Raw genomic sequence first — 15,527 nt, 5'->3', positions numbered from 1 at the left:
CAATGATCTTACAACAATGGGTTAAATTCTTTAATGATTTTAAAGAAAGGAAGACATGTAACACTGAATGCTATACAAGTCTTTTGAACTTTTCTTGGGCATTTATATATATAGATATATATTTAATTGTATATGTATATATGTTTTTACATTTGCATGAAGGCCAGAGCTGTCTAAAATATCTTTTCAGAGTAGGCTATAGGGATCTATCATTTGATAGAATAAAATAATATCTGTGAATATTTTATTAGAGTATTTCTTTTCTGCTTTGACAATCAGCAAGGATCATAAATTTGAAGCAAAACGTGGTTTTTCTGTATCTGGGTCTGTGTTTAAGACTGAGGGAGATTCTCTCTGCACAGCTGCTGGTGGTGGAGGTGCTGGAGGCACTCCTCGGTTGGGGGGGATGGCTCCTGAGGACATCTGTCGGAACAAAGTGACACGTTGTGGCACTGTGCTCCTGCCCCCTGCCTGAAGGCCTGTGCTGTGGACAGCTGCCACAGGCTGAGGGATGGAGGCCAGGGACTCGCCCACAGTGGGATGAGGTCTGGAGATAATAGTGGACACCTCATGGGGCAGCGAGGGCTGCGAAGCCGAGAGGGGCCTGACTTCTCTTGTCAGGTTGGTGTTATGAAGTGCTTGCGTGCTCTTGTGCACTTCGTTTTTCGGTGTGGAGCTACCAGGTGTCTGTGGCTGTTGCTGCTGCTGCTGCTGTGGCTGCTGAGGCTGTGGCTGTTGTTGCGGCTGAGTCTGCGGTGCCTGGGACTGCGATAGCTGCGGCTGCGGCTGCTGCATGAGTGACAGCTGGGAAGCAGTGGGAGAGGCATAGTGGAAAGTTCGTGTGGCCAGGGGGCTCTGTACAGGTGGACTGCAGACTGCTGTGGTATAGGAGCAGGGTGACAGGATGGCTGAGGGCTGGGGTGTCTGTGTGCTGGGACTGGGCGAATGCAGATTGCTGTGAGACAGGCTGGTTGCAGTATAGACAGGTGGAGATTGTGTCCTCATGCGGGAGGTTGGGGTGGTGGTTGATGATGTGCAATTCAGGGCTGTCATTTGTGGGTAGTTGATTGGGGGGATAGCTTGCACCATCTCTCTGTCGTGTTTCACAATCTGCTTGAGGATCTCATTCTCCTGATTGTTGAAAACACCAGTGTTCAGATCCTTCTGGAACTTCTGAAGGAGAATGGAGTTTTTCTTGCCTATAAGCAAAGGAAAAATAGACACTTAGACAGGCTGAAAGGAACTAGTAATGCCACATGAAACTGGCTACTCCTGGGTGATGTATCTCAGCATTAAGACCCACAGGTTTAGAAGTCAAGAACTTATCTGTCAGCACCAAACAGAAGTGAAACTTCTGCCTTGTTGCAGAATTCTGCTTGGAAATCTTACCCATTACTTAAAAATTGGAAAGACAAAAGATGGCAAAAAACAAAAGCTGTTGTATAAAAGAGCATAATCAGAGCATATAATTACAATAGGGGCATAATCGGAGGTGTACAGAAGTCCTGTTTGGGTTAGGCTGGGCCTGGAATCATTATTTTAATTTCAAGTTGTGTTTGCAAGGCAAAGCAATGGAGAGTTAAGAGACAATACTGGAACATTTCCTTTGGGACACACAGTCAACAAAGGGCTTTAGGCAGAACCATTTATACAATCCTCAGGATAATGAAGCAGATGGATCCATCTCATTTATGGCTTGGGGAAGTTAACATTGATGCTTACAAATTTGGGTTAGAAAGAAAAGAGGCTGTGAAGAGAGGAAGAGATTCTGATTGTGAAGCCTTGCTACAGATGACAAGTGGGCTTCATCTGAATCATCTGGGTGCCTGTAGAAAGGCACTTCCTCTGGCCAAATCCACATTTCGAATCTGATACTGTTTTATATATAGTTTCATGAAAACTGTCTCAGAGATTTAACCTTTGACCAGTGCCAGGTACCAATGATTCTTCATTCTAGCTAAATATTTCTCTTATCTCTGGAGCTTTAAAAGAAATACAAATACCAATTACATGTGAACAACCTGACCTGGGGTCTAGATTTAGCATTTGCAAGCAAATCTCCTCAAAGGATGCTTATGAGCATGCACCCTGAGGATTACCTTGTGAGCTTTCCTCCTCTGTACAGAGGCTGTGTGTATGTGTGTGTGTGTGTGGGGGGGCAGATCTCTGAAATTCTCAGCTCACTCCAGGACACAAATAAGCTTTAGTTTCACTTCCTGCAACAAATTTCTGAGAGTTTTGCAATAACTTGACATTCCCTGGCAGAATATTAATTAGTAACAATTATGCATTGCTAAAAATAAAAAAATAGATAAGAATATGGAAGACATCAGAACACTGAATCAACTAAGACAGACACATGGGCTTACAGAGTCTGAAGCATTAAGCACCTGGCCTAAAACAGTCTATACCAGGTCCTCCGCCTATGTTTCGGCTATTAGCCAGGTATTTTTGTGATTCTCATAACTGTGGGAGCAGGTGTGTCTCTGAGTCCTTTCCCTGCTCTTGGGACTCTTTCCCTCCTGTTAGATTGCCCTGCTTCATTGTATTCTGTTTGTTGTGTTTGGTTGTTGTCTCTTGGGGGACTGTTTTGTTTGTTTGTTTTGCTTGTTTGTTTGTTTTTCTGAAGGGAGATGACAGAGATAAAATGGATTTTGGGGAAAAGGGTCCAGTGTCTAGGAGGAGTAGAAGAAGGAGAAACTGGCCTGGATGTATTACATGAGAGAAGCATCTGTTTTCAAAAAAAGTACACACATATACAAAAATAAAATAAAAAATACTCAAATAATCATGGTAACTGAAAAGTGAAGACATTATGTTCCACTTCTAAATAGTATCACTTCAAAAGTAGCCGAGTATATTTGCAACAGGTTGAGTATATTTGGACTTTTCTTGGATGCTAAGAAACCTGATCATTTTATATCATTGCCCAAATAGTTATTGTTCCTTTCTTCAAAGCCCCTCTTATTTCCTAAAGCAAAAAGTCTCTTACGTTAGTATCAATAATGTATACAGCTGTTTATTTGATATATTGCCTTAACTAACTATAATAAATAAAGTGCTGATCTCACAAGTGAGATGGACAACATTGCTTTGTATTCAAACAGTCTATATTTCACAATTAAAGTATCTTTATCTATGAAAATAATTAAAATGATTATTATGGTTTTAATGCACTGGTTGAGTTTTATTGGTGTCAAAACCACAAAAGTTGGGTACTTACTAGCAATGCCATTGCTTGCATTATTGATTAAACCATTTCATGTAACTTTTTTGAGGGATTACAATTCTGAAGAGAATGAATATGAACCAGATCAATAGAAATTACTGAATATACTAGATTTTGATAATTTATCTAAAGATGTCTATTTGGTTTAGGAAACAAATCCCAAATACTCAGAAGTTAGTCTCTATGTCTAATATGAACACTGACAAAGGAAAAACAAATGAGATCGTCTTCAAATCCTGTTTTTAGGGATGTCTCTTAAAATGTTCCCTGAACTCTCTAAGTTGTCAATATGAACTTCTGGTATGTTTGTTGTGCCCTGTGATAATGTCCACACTGTTCTTTTCTTTATCTCATCTACTATTTGACCCTTCAAAACTTTCATTTTGACCTACATTGAGGGAAAGAAAGTAAGAGGCTGTCACAAATATTAAGACCTTACCATTTTTAGGATGAAGATCTTGAAACACCTTTTGTTTACTTCTGACTGACCCCAAATCCATCTGCTTCAGGCATATTTACTCCCTCCTCCTTCTCCCCCCTTCAACACACATGCATTGTAGACAAGGTATTGAAAGTGTAATGGTGAGTTAAAGATGCACTTTCCTTTAATAAAGGTTAGTACTTTTTAAAAACAGTTACTATAACAAAGTCAATGCTGTGAGAGGGAAACATAGGAGACTATATCAGAATTCATCAAGGGAATTCTGCCTAGTATGTGGTGAGAAGCCAGGAAAAGTTTCCATAGGAAACAGTGCTTGAGCTGAATAATTAATTTAGTGCAGAACTATGCTAAGGCAGAGGGAAAGGAAAGGTAAGGTGAACAAAATGGTTAAAGTTGGAAGAATGAATTCAAACTATCTTATCAGCATATTCTGGGATAGCTAGCAAATTTAACAGCAAGACAATGTGATCCTACTTTGCTGGTGGAAACTACGCAAATCTTTAACATAACTAATAAGTTCTATTTAATACGTTTTTGTTTTGTAGCACGAAAGACATCACAACTTTGATGTTTGCAAAGTAAACATCTATGTTGGTTCATGTCTCCAAAAGCTTATTCTCTTAGAGTCTGTATTACAAACATTTTGATGTTTTTGCTGAGACAAATTGTGTAAGTTTTAAATTTTTAATATAAGCATGAAATGTAAAACTTGCCCATAAAGATAAAAAGAACCTTATGATAAAATTTGAGGATGTAATATAGACTCATGGTATTGGTTTTTAATATTATTGTAGTGCCATCTAGAATTTGTACTAGTGCTTTTTACCTGAAGATTCAAACTGAAGTGGTATCACTTGGGCTATCAGATTGCATAGCTGGTGAAAACAGACATGAACAAATCAATCCAGAGGACTTAGAAGGAACAGGAAGGACCTCGGGTCTTTCTAAACAACTATTTACTAAACGGTTGTATGCTACTTTTTTTCATACAAATTAACAAGGGGCCCATGCACTAGAATTTGAAACTAAAATGAATTGTGCTTGAGAAAAAGTGAAAGTTAAAGAGTACCTATCCGATCGAGTCGGTCAATAGCAACTGTCTCAAAAGCTCTTCTCATCATTGGATATTCCTCCAAAACCTCATTGAAGTTGTCCACCGAAAGAGAGTAAAGACGACAGTATGTATCAGCTCGAACACTGGCTGTGCGCCGGCCTTTGGTCAGTAGGCAAATCTCTGTAAAAAGAAGGGAGAATGACTTGATTGGTAAGGATCTTTGTCAAGTTTTGAATGCCTCAAACAATTAAAAAGCTTCATGTGAGAAGCCAATCATTTGAGGCATCCATTTTTTATTTACCAGTAAATCCAACTACTAATATTCATTTTTAAATTTTATATTTGAGATTAAAATATAATTACAATTCTCCTTTACCTTTCCTCCTTTCAAACCCTACTCTCCTTCAAATTCATGGCCTCTAATTTCACCTTGTTATTACATGCACATCTTTATATGTATACATATGCACATCCCTAAATGTAGCCTGTTCAATCCTTATAGCATGTATGTATGTTTTCAGGTATGACCATCAGTCACTGGATAATACCTATTTTAAAAACTGCAATTTTTTTTTTGTTTTGTTTTCAAGACAGGGTTTCTCCGTGTAGCTTTGGAGCCTATTCTGGTATTTGCTCTGTAGACCAGGCTGGCCTCTAATTTACAGAGATCTGCCTGCCTCTGCCTCCCGAGTGCTGGGATTAAAGATGTGTGCTACCAGCTCTGGGCACTGCAGATGTTTTAAAACTAGGAAGGCTTTTGGTTCAAATGGGAGAGAAGAAATTTTCCGTTTTAGAAAACAAAGGCAGGTTTTCTTTGAATGGCAGAATCCAGTTGTAGAGAAGGAGTTATGAGCAAAGGGGTCAAAACCAGGCTGGTGAAACCCACAGAAACAGCTGGCCTGAACAAGGGGGAACTCTTGGTCCCCAGACTGATAGCTGGGAAACCAGCATGGGACCGATCCAGACACCATGAATGTGGGTGTCAGTAAGGAGGCCTCAGAAATCTATGGGCCTCTTGAAGTAGATCAGTACTTATCCCTAGCATAGGAATGGACTTTGGGAGCCCATTCCTCATAGAGGGATACTCCCTGAGCCTAGACACACAGGGGAGAGGACCTAGGCCCTATCCCAAAGGATATGACAGGCTCTGAAGACCCCCTATGGAAGTCATTACCCTCCCTGGGGAACAGAAATGGTATGGGATAAGTAGAGTGTTAGTTGGGGGCAGGCAGGGGAGGAAGGGAGGGAGAGGGAACTGGGATTGACATGTAAGACAATCTTGTTTCAAAGCCGGGTGTTGGTTGCGCATGCCTTTAATCCCAGCACTCGGGAGGTACAGGCAGAGGCAGGCAGATCTCTGTGAGTTCCAGGCCAGCCTGGTATCTAGAGTGAGTGCCAGGATAGGCTCCAAAGCTACACAGAGAAACCCTGTCTCGAAAAACAAACAAAAAAATCTTGTTTCTTATTTAAACAAAAAATGGAGACTAGAAAAGATACCCCTTCAGATTGATTAAGGGTATTTTATAAGTTATGAAAAATAATGGTGATTACAGGACATATTAAAAATTAATTTTGTGCTCTGTGCTCTTAGAATCAAAGGTTTGAAATCCTCAGAGACTTATAGAATCCTATAACACAACAAGGGTAAAGGAATGAAATAAAACCCTTTCTCTCATAATGAGGTAGGTTGAAATTTCTTTCTGCTGGTGTCTTCATTTTACTGAAACATCTTTATTGATATATCTCCAACAGGTATAAATTATATATTGTTGGGGGCACAAAGATTCTTGCACCACATATTACTAAGAAAACCAGGAATTTTAAACATACAGGGGCCTCTCCTCAGTGGAGGAGATAAAATAAATATTTTCTGTTCAGTAGACTGTTAATGACCTAGTGACCTTTTGGTTATCTGTGGAGGCAGAATTCATCCACCCTTTGCTACAGAGGCAGACTTCATAAAGTACCCCAGAATGTTTATCCCAGATTCTTCCCTCCCTATATTTCAGTTAACAGAAACCATCATTAGGGAGGATGTCACATGTACTTTATAGCTGGCTGAGCTTTATGACATTTGGTCACAGACCACAGTAGAATCTAGTCCCTTTAGGTATAAAACCCACCCTTATTGTCACATGTACTTTTTAAAGGAGTTTCTACATAGTCACACTTTAAGCTTTATTATGTATGTGGTTTCAGAATGATTGCAGGAATGGGAATGTTCATTGCTGGAAGCTTTTCCACAAATTTTATTGTGTTTTAAATATGCTGACAACAAACTGCCCAAGTCTGATCCAGGTTGACAAAGTGAATCTCAACTGAGTTTTCATTTTCAACTCTTTGCAGATAACTGCCTGTATTGATACTTGCAGGGTCCTTTTCAATAAAAGGTACATATATATATATATATATATATATATATATGTAAAGGAATTTGAAAGAAAAAGTTATAAATCAGAAAAGATGTGAACTCTAGGGGGATGGAAGCAGAGAGATACAGAGAATTGAAAGTGATTCTAAGCACTGGCTCAGAAAGTCTATATTAAAAAAATAAAAGCAGAGATGAGGTTCAGGTGAAGGTCTGACAGGATACCTTAGTATACTTTATGTATTCCTTTTGAGATTAGAATGAAGAAAAGAATGTTTCAAGAATACAAATGAAGACTCCTAACTAAATATCACCCAAGAATTCTTCACTAAAATTAATATACTCAAAATGTGGTAACTTCATGTTTCCAATTAGAATTTCCATTTTTCTAGCTAATCTATAAAACATTACTTTCAAATTTTTATTAATTAAATAAAGTTCTTGTAGTCATTGCCCTTTTTTAAAACTTGGAAGTAATTTCACTTTTTTTGTCTTTAAAGTGACTGGTTTGGAACACATGAGATGGTCCATTGGGTAAAGACACTTGCTACCAATGCTGACTGGGACTCATGTTGCAGACAAAAAGAACTTTCTGGCACAATTGTCTTCTGACCTCTATCTACACATGTGTAATGGCACATGCCCACCCATATGTATGCATACACAGACGAACACATAAACAAACAAGCAAGTACATGCAAATATAAATAAACTTTTTATCACAAAGTTTCTTATGTAATTAAAGTTTTTTGAAACATCAGTACTGTTCAGTGAAGGATTTTATCAGACAATTAAAGTTATGGAAATAGTGTGGAAGTAGAATGCTATTTACACTGTTTTATGTGCTATAGTTACCTATATGGATAAAATATGGGGATAGATGCCAAATGAACAAATCAGACAGCCTTCTTCTGCTTCTCCAGGAATCTGATGGCTTAGTAGAACTGTAGTAGTTAAATTCCTGTTGATCCAGCTACACACATCAAAACCTATACCTGTTTTGGTATAGGATGAAGGGTATGGGCCTGAGGATTTCAAGTCCTTAATTGTAACCCAGACTGATGATTTTTGGTAGAAAAGTTCCAGAAAAATACCTACATTCTTTGGACATTGTAGAAAAAATAACACTTAATTAACATCACTGTAGTTTGATTAGTATCAAGTTTGTAGCATAGATTTATTCATATCTAATCTATCAAGTTGCATTAGCTCTTATGCCTACAGTACCCACATGGTGAATAATAGTTGCTTATTGTTTTTCTGGTTGAATCAATGAGCCAAAAGCAACAGAGCCTACAAAATGAATTATTTATCAAATTTTCATTATATAAAGGAACTATAACCCTGTGTTCTGTTATTGAGATTTAGATAATACAGCACCAGCTCTCCTGCTAGATAGAACACTTTTTTGTTTGTTAGTTTGTTTTTTCAAGACAGGGTTTCTCTGTGTAGCTTAGCAGCCTATCCTGACACTTTGTAGACAAGGCTGGCCTCAAACTTACAGAGATTCACTTGCCTCTGCCTCCTGAGTGCTGGGATTAAAGGCGTGCACCACCAACGCTCGGCTGATAGAACACGTTTTTAATAGAAATTGCCATGTACTTAGGTTATGACACACAAAATACCTCTAAGGGTTTTGCTAGGTCTTAAAGAAAATTTACCAGTGTTTTCTTAGATATAGATATGTCATAAATCATCAGTAGAAAATTTAAGTTGCTTTGAGGTGCTCAAGTTGATTCCATAAACATGATGAAATCAAGGACCTAGAAGTGAAACAAAATTTCTGATAAACTGCAATCTAAACTATAAACTTATGAAAGTGTCCACATATCTATTTTAAATTCTATTTATTTCCCCAACTGTCTGCTTATTCTCTTTGTTCATTTCTTAGAACCTGGCAGGGCACAACCTAAGTGTAAGCACTTCTTTTAGTGAGGGGCCACAGAGTAGCTTGGTGGAAGAGTGCTTCATAACATGCGCAAGGCCTCAGATTCAATCTTCAGTTCCATATGCCAAAGGAAGATCTTCAGCACAAATGTACTTAGTGAAGAATCCACTCACCAGAAGATAATACTGTAATATATTATAATTTTTTTCAAATAATGAGAGCTTGACAGATTTATCTAGGTAGGATTTTCCCACAGTGCTTTACAGTGCAATTACAGGAGTGGCTAAGGGATTACTGAACTTGTCTAAGATGAAAACTGTCAGTAATATGCCCTATCACAGGCACATTAGAAAGCTGAGCCCAACTTCAGCATCAGAAAGACTGTAGTTTGAGGGATTAGATTTGCCCCAGCACACCGTGTGACTACTTTTAATAATCCTTTAGCTATGAGATTCATTATCTGCCCGATGCTCTCCTTGCTGACATTCGTTAACCCTGATCCTAAACATTTAAGTCCACTTGACATTACTGTCACCTATATAAGCAGTTATTTACCGAGGTGGAGCAAATAGCTTCAAGCATTTTCCGACTCAGAAGGATTTCACTGACCTCGCAAACAGTTTGACATCCCAGTGACAGAGAGTAAATCAGGAACTCCTGATAGACTTTCTAAAGTCAGGTGCTTTGCCAGAGTCCTAGAATTTATGGGAAATGTACGCAGTTGTTCACTGTGACCAGAGATACTAGCTTCACGTCCTAAATCTCAGTATCAAGAAATAAGAGTAATTACTCATTATGAAGGAAAATGCTATTTTTTTCAGGTAATATTCTTACCTTCCTAATCCAGTGTCTCATAATAATATGTCAGAAAAAATCATTTTGTTTTTCTTTTATATTTATTATATTTCTGGTCTTTCTATTAGTTACACTAGAACTAACAAAATATTGTCTCCAGATGGCATAAGAGACATTATCATCTGTATTTACCAATTTGCATATCAAACTTGTCTTATGGCAGTATTTTGAATGTTAAGTAGATTTGAGAAGAAATCTAAAGAAATGTGGCTAGGACAGAACATTAAATACCAGTTTTGTATTATATTATATATTCCAAATTTTGTATTTCTAAGCCAGACTAAGAATGATACATTTTCAAATAAGGATATTATGAAGGAATGGTTACATATTGACAGAATGTATATCATGATAAATATTCTAATGGCCATGAATATACAGTCTTGCCATTTTCCAATAATGATTTGGCAATTTGAATGTACCCATGGGCCAGCCCTTACAGTTATTGTGTTCTCTCCTATACTGTTGGCAATTGTTATTTTGATTACTTAGGTGATCTAAAGCTATTGGCTTGTTAAGCAATTCATAGCCTTCCCCCTATATTAAATTGATTCATTTCTCTAGATGATATAAATTAGTCTTCTGTAAGAGTAGTGTGTGCTCTTAACTGCTGGTCCATTGGCTCCATTTTCTAGAATTCCCAAGATTCCCATTTCATTCCAATTGATTACAAACATTCTGATGTGACATCATGTTACTTTGTTGTCTATAGATAGGTTTCACTGAAGTTTGTGGTTTTTACCTCTTAGCTCTGTTCCCCTTCCTCTTCTAATTTGCACTGTTGCCTTTTCATTTTATTGTGACTCTGTCTAATGTCTATATAAATCAGTTTTACATGGTATTGTTCATAAACACATATGAAATACATACTTATACTACCAAACTTTGGTAAATTAAATACTAGATATTGATGGTTTTAGGAATTCTTATACTATCTGTTGGCTAAATAAGAAACAGCAATTGTCATTCCTGTGTTAGTCAGTGTAAACATGCATGGATTTAATTTTTCAATGGCCATAAATGTAACAAAATATAAAAGCTAAGGCAGGTGGGACCACTGACTTCTTGCTTCTAACCAGCTTTAAAAATGTACCAGATCACGCCAGTTATTTCTTTTTGATTTTAAATCTGTCAACACTCAACTTTTTAAAAGTTACTCAAACACCTTGAATTACAAATTTCTTTAAAGTGAAGCCAGCTCTTGAAAAATTCATCAAATGATTTCATATCTTAGAGACCTCAGATATATTTTGTGAAGTGATTTCTTGTCAGCTCTGTTTTCCTTGTGTTGCTGAATATGCTCACTTAAAACGGGACAAAAATATTACAGAAATATCTCTCTATCTTAGAACAGACTCACTGTATACTTATTGGACAAGCCTAAGACAGCAAAAAATAAATTGACTCTCAAATACTTGACCAACTCCCTCACCTCATGCACACACTGAAATGTGTGTGTGCTTACATGATAATAAGAATTTAAATGTACACTTTTATGGTTTGTTTAATATAAAAATAAATGATCTCCTCACATTTCTAGAGAGTTTTCTTGCTTTAATGTTCATAGCCAACATCTGGTACCTCATTAAAAAGTATGTTAGGGTTTCCTAATCTGTAACAGATCTAAGTTCTGCATTTTCCAAAGTTTAAAGGTGTTGCTAGGTATAAGTTATTAAGAAAATGAGTAATTGTAGTTATCAGATTTACATCTGGATCCAGTATCCTTATTTGAAAGAAATTGGATAAAAGAAACAAAAGGAATAGAAATTAAGGGATAATAATTGTAATCACTTCCCTATTACTACTAGTATTTTGAAGCCACAAGGAATACATAATGAGGAAATTACACTAATCTTTCCAGCATTAGAAATCCATGCACTATGTTTTAAAATGCTTAGAAAGTCATTCCAAATATATTTTTTCTGGTTACTTCATAAGGCTTTAAGTGGTACATCACTAAATATAATGTAGAGAGTTTTTGTTTGCCTGGCATAACATGAAGGGACTTATACCAGCTTGGAAGCAGGTGGAGGGACTATAGTCCATAGAGCAGAGGGAAGAAGAAAGAAAAGAAAACAAGTAAGAAGATGGCAGTGGGATGCAGTAATCTTGAGTACAGGTTCATGGGACACTGTTTATTGAGGGAGGAGTCATAAACCATAAACCATATAAAAATACAGGAACATCTTAGGTTGACCTGGTATAGAGCACAATCCTGTTATACTGGAAAACTTCATCATCACCTATAACATTACAGCTGGAATGAGTCTATATGTAAAACACTGTTTTAGGAAATGACAAAACTCTTTCTTGGAAAGGCAAATTCCTTACCGAATATTTGTGGCACAAGAATATTTATCTGTATTTGGTTTACAAAATAAACTGGAAGGGAGGATTTTAGTAGTCAAAATAAAGATTTGTAAAGAAATTTTTGATAAGTTTAGTAATGAGTGACAGGAATTTGCCTGAACAAAAACTATTGCACTGAGCATGGGAGCAAAATTTTCCACTAGTCACAGTGAAATGAGGCTGCAACTCAACATGACAGGTGATAGAGAATCTATGGATTTGAAGCTAGACATAAAAGAAAAAAGAAATCAACTGTACTCTGAGTGAAGGCAAAAGTTTATTTGGAGGGGAAATAATCAAAACTTTGGCATGCAGAGAAAATTTTAGTTCATGAAACTTTTCCTTAAATTTACCTAGTTGCTAATATTGAAAGGTCCTGTGTGTGCAAGTTGCCATGTTTTATCACAGAACTCAGAAAACCAGTTTTAATGAGTGTACACAAGATTAATAACCTGACTAGAGAACTCTTCCCAGTAGTAGGTTTTCATCAGGTGAAGACCAATAAAGAAGCCTGTCATTGCTCTCCATAAAGAATGATTGAAAATGCAACTGTGCATGATTTATAAGCCTGGTGCGCCACCCCCTTCCCATGTCCTGGGTCCCAGATCACTAGAATCACTGTGGTTCCTGAAAGCAGTTGACTACCTATAAACTCTGCCTGTAAAATTCTTATGATGCTTTATCTTCTGCATCCAACCCCCTGTGCTTTCCATAGTAGAAACTCCAATGTTAACCCTAAGCCACCTCCCAGCATATGCCTACCAAACCTATTTCTACATGTAACTGCTTTTGGAAATGTATGTTTACATTAGCATCCTTTTAGCTAGCAGATCCCACCGTTTTGTATTCTCTTTTCCTTTTGATAGGTCACAGTGAGATCTTTGACTAGTGTGTGTGGGTTGGCAGAGAGAGGTCATGAACTGAGTAGAAAACCAATATTCAAGCTTCTGTGTCATTCCCAGCTGGCACTCTGTGAAAGCTAAACATAAAAAGTTAACTGTGTGAATACATCTTCCATAAGAAAACACCCACACTCACAAACAGATCCTGAAGAACCTAAGATTCTGCTGATTTTTTTCCCAGCTAAGAATCTGTTGATCTTTTTCCAATCCAAGAAGCATCATTCTTTTTTTGTTTTGTTTTGTTTTTTGGTTTTTCAAGACAGGGTTTCCCTGTGTAGCTTTGGAGCCTATCCTGGCACTTGCTCTGGAGACCAAGCTGGCCTCGAACTCACAGAGATCCGCCTGCCTCTGCCTCCCAAATGCTGGGATTAAAGGCGTGCACCACCAGCGCCCAGCAGGCATCATTCTTTATGACAACTAATCAGCAAAATCAAGGTAATAATTGTAATCATATAAATGACACTGGGATGCCTCATTAATTTATCTATTTTTGTATATAGACCCAAATATGCAGATCCACATCATTGACTAGTAACTTTCATTGGAGGTACATAAAATAGTTGATAGATACGAAACAACAAGCCAAAAGAGGTGAAGGCTCTAGTTAGGCACCATCTCGACTTCTGCATGCTTAGTGAGATGTGTAGGTGTTGTCATCAGCAATGGGGACTTACTGTTAGCTTATGGAGAGAAACCAAGAGTCCTGGCAATAGCCAGCCTAAGTTGTTTGGAGTTTTCTATGGGATCTCTTTGGCCAACAACTCAATTATATGTAATTTATTTCTGGCACTGGAGCTTTCACTTGGTGGTGAGAAATGTCTTGTTGGGGCATTGTTATTTGGTGGCTCCATTTAGATTTTTTATGTATATATTTTAAGAAGTTTCTTCTGTAGTGTGTTTCCATATGCCCATCAAATAGTCCTTAGTGTTAGGTATATCTCCTCACATTTCTTCCCTTATTCCATTCTCTTCCATTCCCATCTCTGTTTAACCTTCTTAGTCAAGTCTTCCCCTACCCATTCTCTCCAACTCTATAGTCTATTTCTTTTCCCTGGGAGATCCTCCCCTCCTCCTTAATTTACTACTCTATACCTAACCTTTGTGGTATCAAAGGTATTTTTTCTGGCTATATCTATTTACTGTTGACTTTTATTTTTTAACAACTAAATACCATTGAGTAAATGTCTCACATTTTAATTATACATTCTTCTTTTAATGGTTATCTACACAGTTCCTTATTTCTCAATATGGATGAGACAACATCTCTGTAATAGGATGCAGAGTCCTTTGGGCACATACCCAAGAGTAGTATAGCTGGATCATGAGGTAAATATATTCCCAGCTTCCTAAAGAACTGCAAGACTGCTTTTCATAGAAGTTTGCATGTCCACGAGTAATTAATGAGTATTTCCATTCCATCTCACCCAGCAGTTGATGGCCAACACAAAACAAGTTCAAAGGCATTTTGGGGGACTTTTTTGTTGAATATTGCTTTGTTTGCTCACTGTTTTCTTTACTAGTCTTTTGCTTGTATATTTTGGTTTCTGGCTTTGGTATTTATGAGTTTTGTGTATAGGTGTGTGCTTGTACATGTGTTTTGTTATGTGTGCTCTTTCTTTTCTTTTTTTGTTAGTTTGCTTTATTGCACTCTTGTTTGTTTTTCATTTACCTCTTTGTTTTCTTCATAGAAAGAGAAAAACATGGAAATAGAAAGGTGTGGGGGTTGGAAGGATATGAGTGAGAGGGGGAACTGTGATTAAATATATATTTTATGAAAAATTATTTTTGATAAAAATGTAATAATTAAAAAGAAATAGCATTAAATGATGATGATAAGTAAATGTACATTGTAGAATATTTTGTCTTAGTACTTAATCTAAGATATGTGAAATTTGAAAAAGAGGATAGTTCTGAGCCCTAACAAAGGTTTTCTACACAGATTTTATACTAAATTAAGAAATTCTGTTGTGCTGGGATTAATGGCTTCTGTAAAGCAAAGGACACAGTCAATAAGACAAAACGCCAGCCCACAGAATGGGAAAAGATATTCACCAATCCCACATCTGACAGAGGGCTGATCACCAAATTATACAATGAACTCAAGAAGCTAGCCTCCAAAACACCAAACAATGCAATTAAAAGTTGGAGTGCCAAACTAAATAGAGGATTCTCAACATAGGAATCCAAAATGGCTGAAAGACACATAAGAAAGTGTTCAACATCCTTAGCCATCAGGGAAATGCAAATCAAAACAACTCCTGAGATACCATCTTACTCCTGTCAGAATGGCCAAAATCAAAAACACCAATGACAGTTCATGTTGGAGAGGATGTGGAGAAAGGGTTATACTTCTCCACTGCTGGTGGGAGTGCCAACTTGTACAGCCACTTTGGAAATCAGTATGGCAGTTGCTCAGGAAATTGGGATTCAGTCTACCGCA

The 15,527-nt window shown here is 37.4% G+C and overlaps 1 protein-coding gene across 1 annotated transcript in view; it reads right to left on the bottom strand.

Moving 5' to 3' along the window:
* Positions 1-285: 285 nt before the first annotated feature.
* The window catches only part of Hcn1 (hyperpolarization activated cyclic nucleotide gated potassium channel 1), a 372,838-nt gene continuing 357,596 nt past the window's right edge, over positions 286-15,527 (bottom strand). Inside the window, exons 7-8 of the mRNA XM_027401418.2 lie at positions 4,741-4,905; positions 286-1,199 (exon numbers count right to left, since the gene is read on the bottom strand). Of these exons, the coding sequence (XP_027257219.2) occupies positions 286-1,199; positions 4,741-4,905 (1,079 nt within the window). The remainder of the gene's footprint in view (positions 1,200-4,740; positions 4,906-15,527) is intronic.

Source organism: Cricetulus griseus, chromosome 2 (genome assembly GCF_003668045.3).
Source record: "Cricetulus griseus strain 17A/GY chromosome 2, alternate assembly CriGri-PICRH-1.0, whole genome shotgun sequence".
NCBI classification, from domain to species: Eukaryota; Metazoa; Chordata; class Mammalia; order Rodentia; family Cricetidae; genus Cricetulus; species Cricetulus griseus.
Note: the sequence above shows the minus strand (reverse complement) of the source record. Positions and strands in the feature narration are given on the sequence as shown.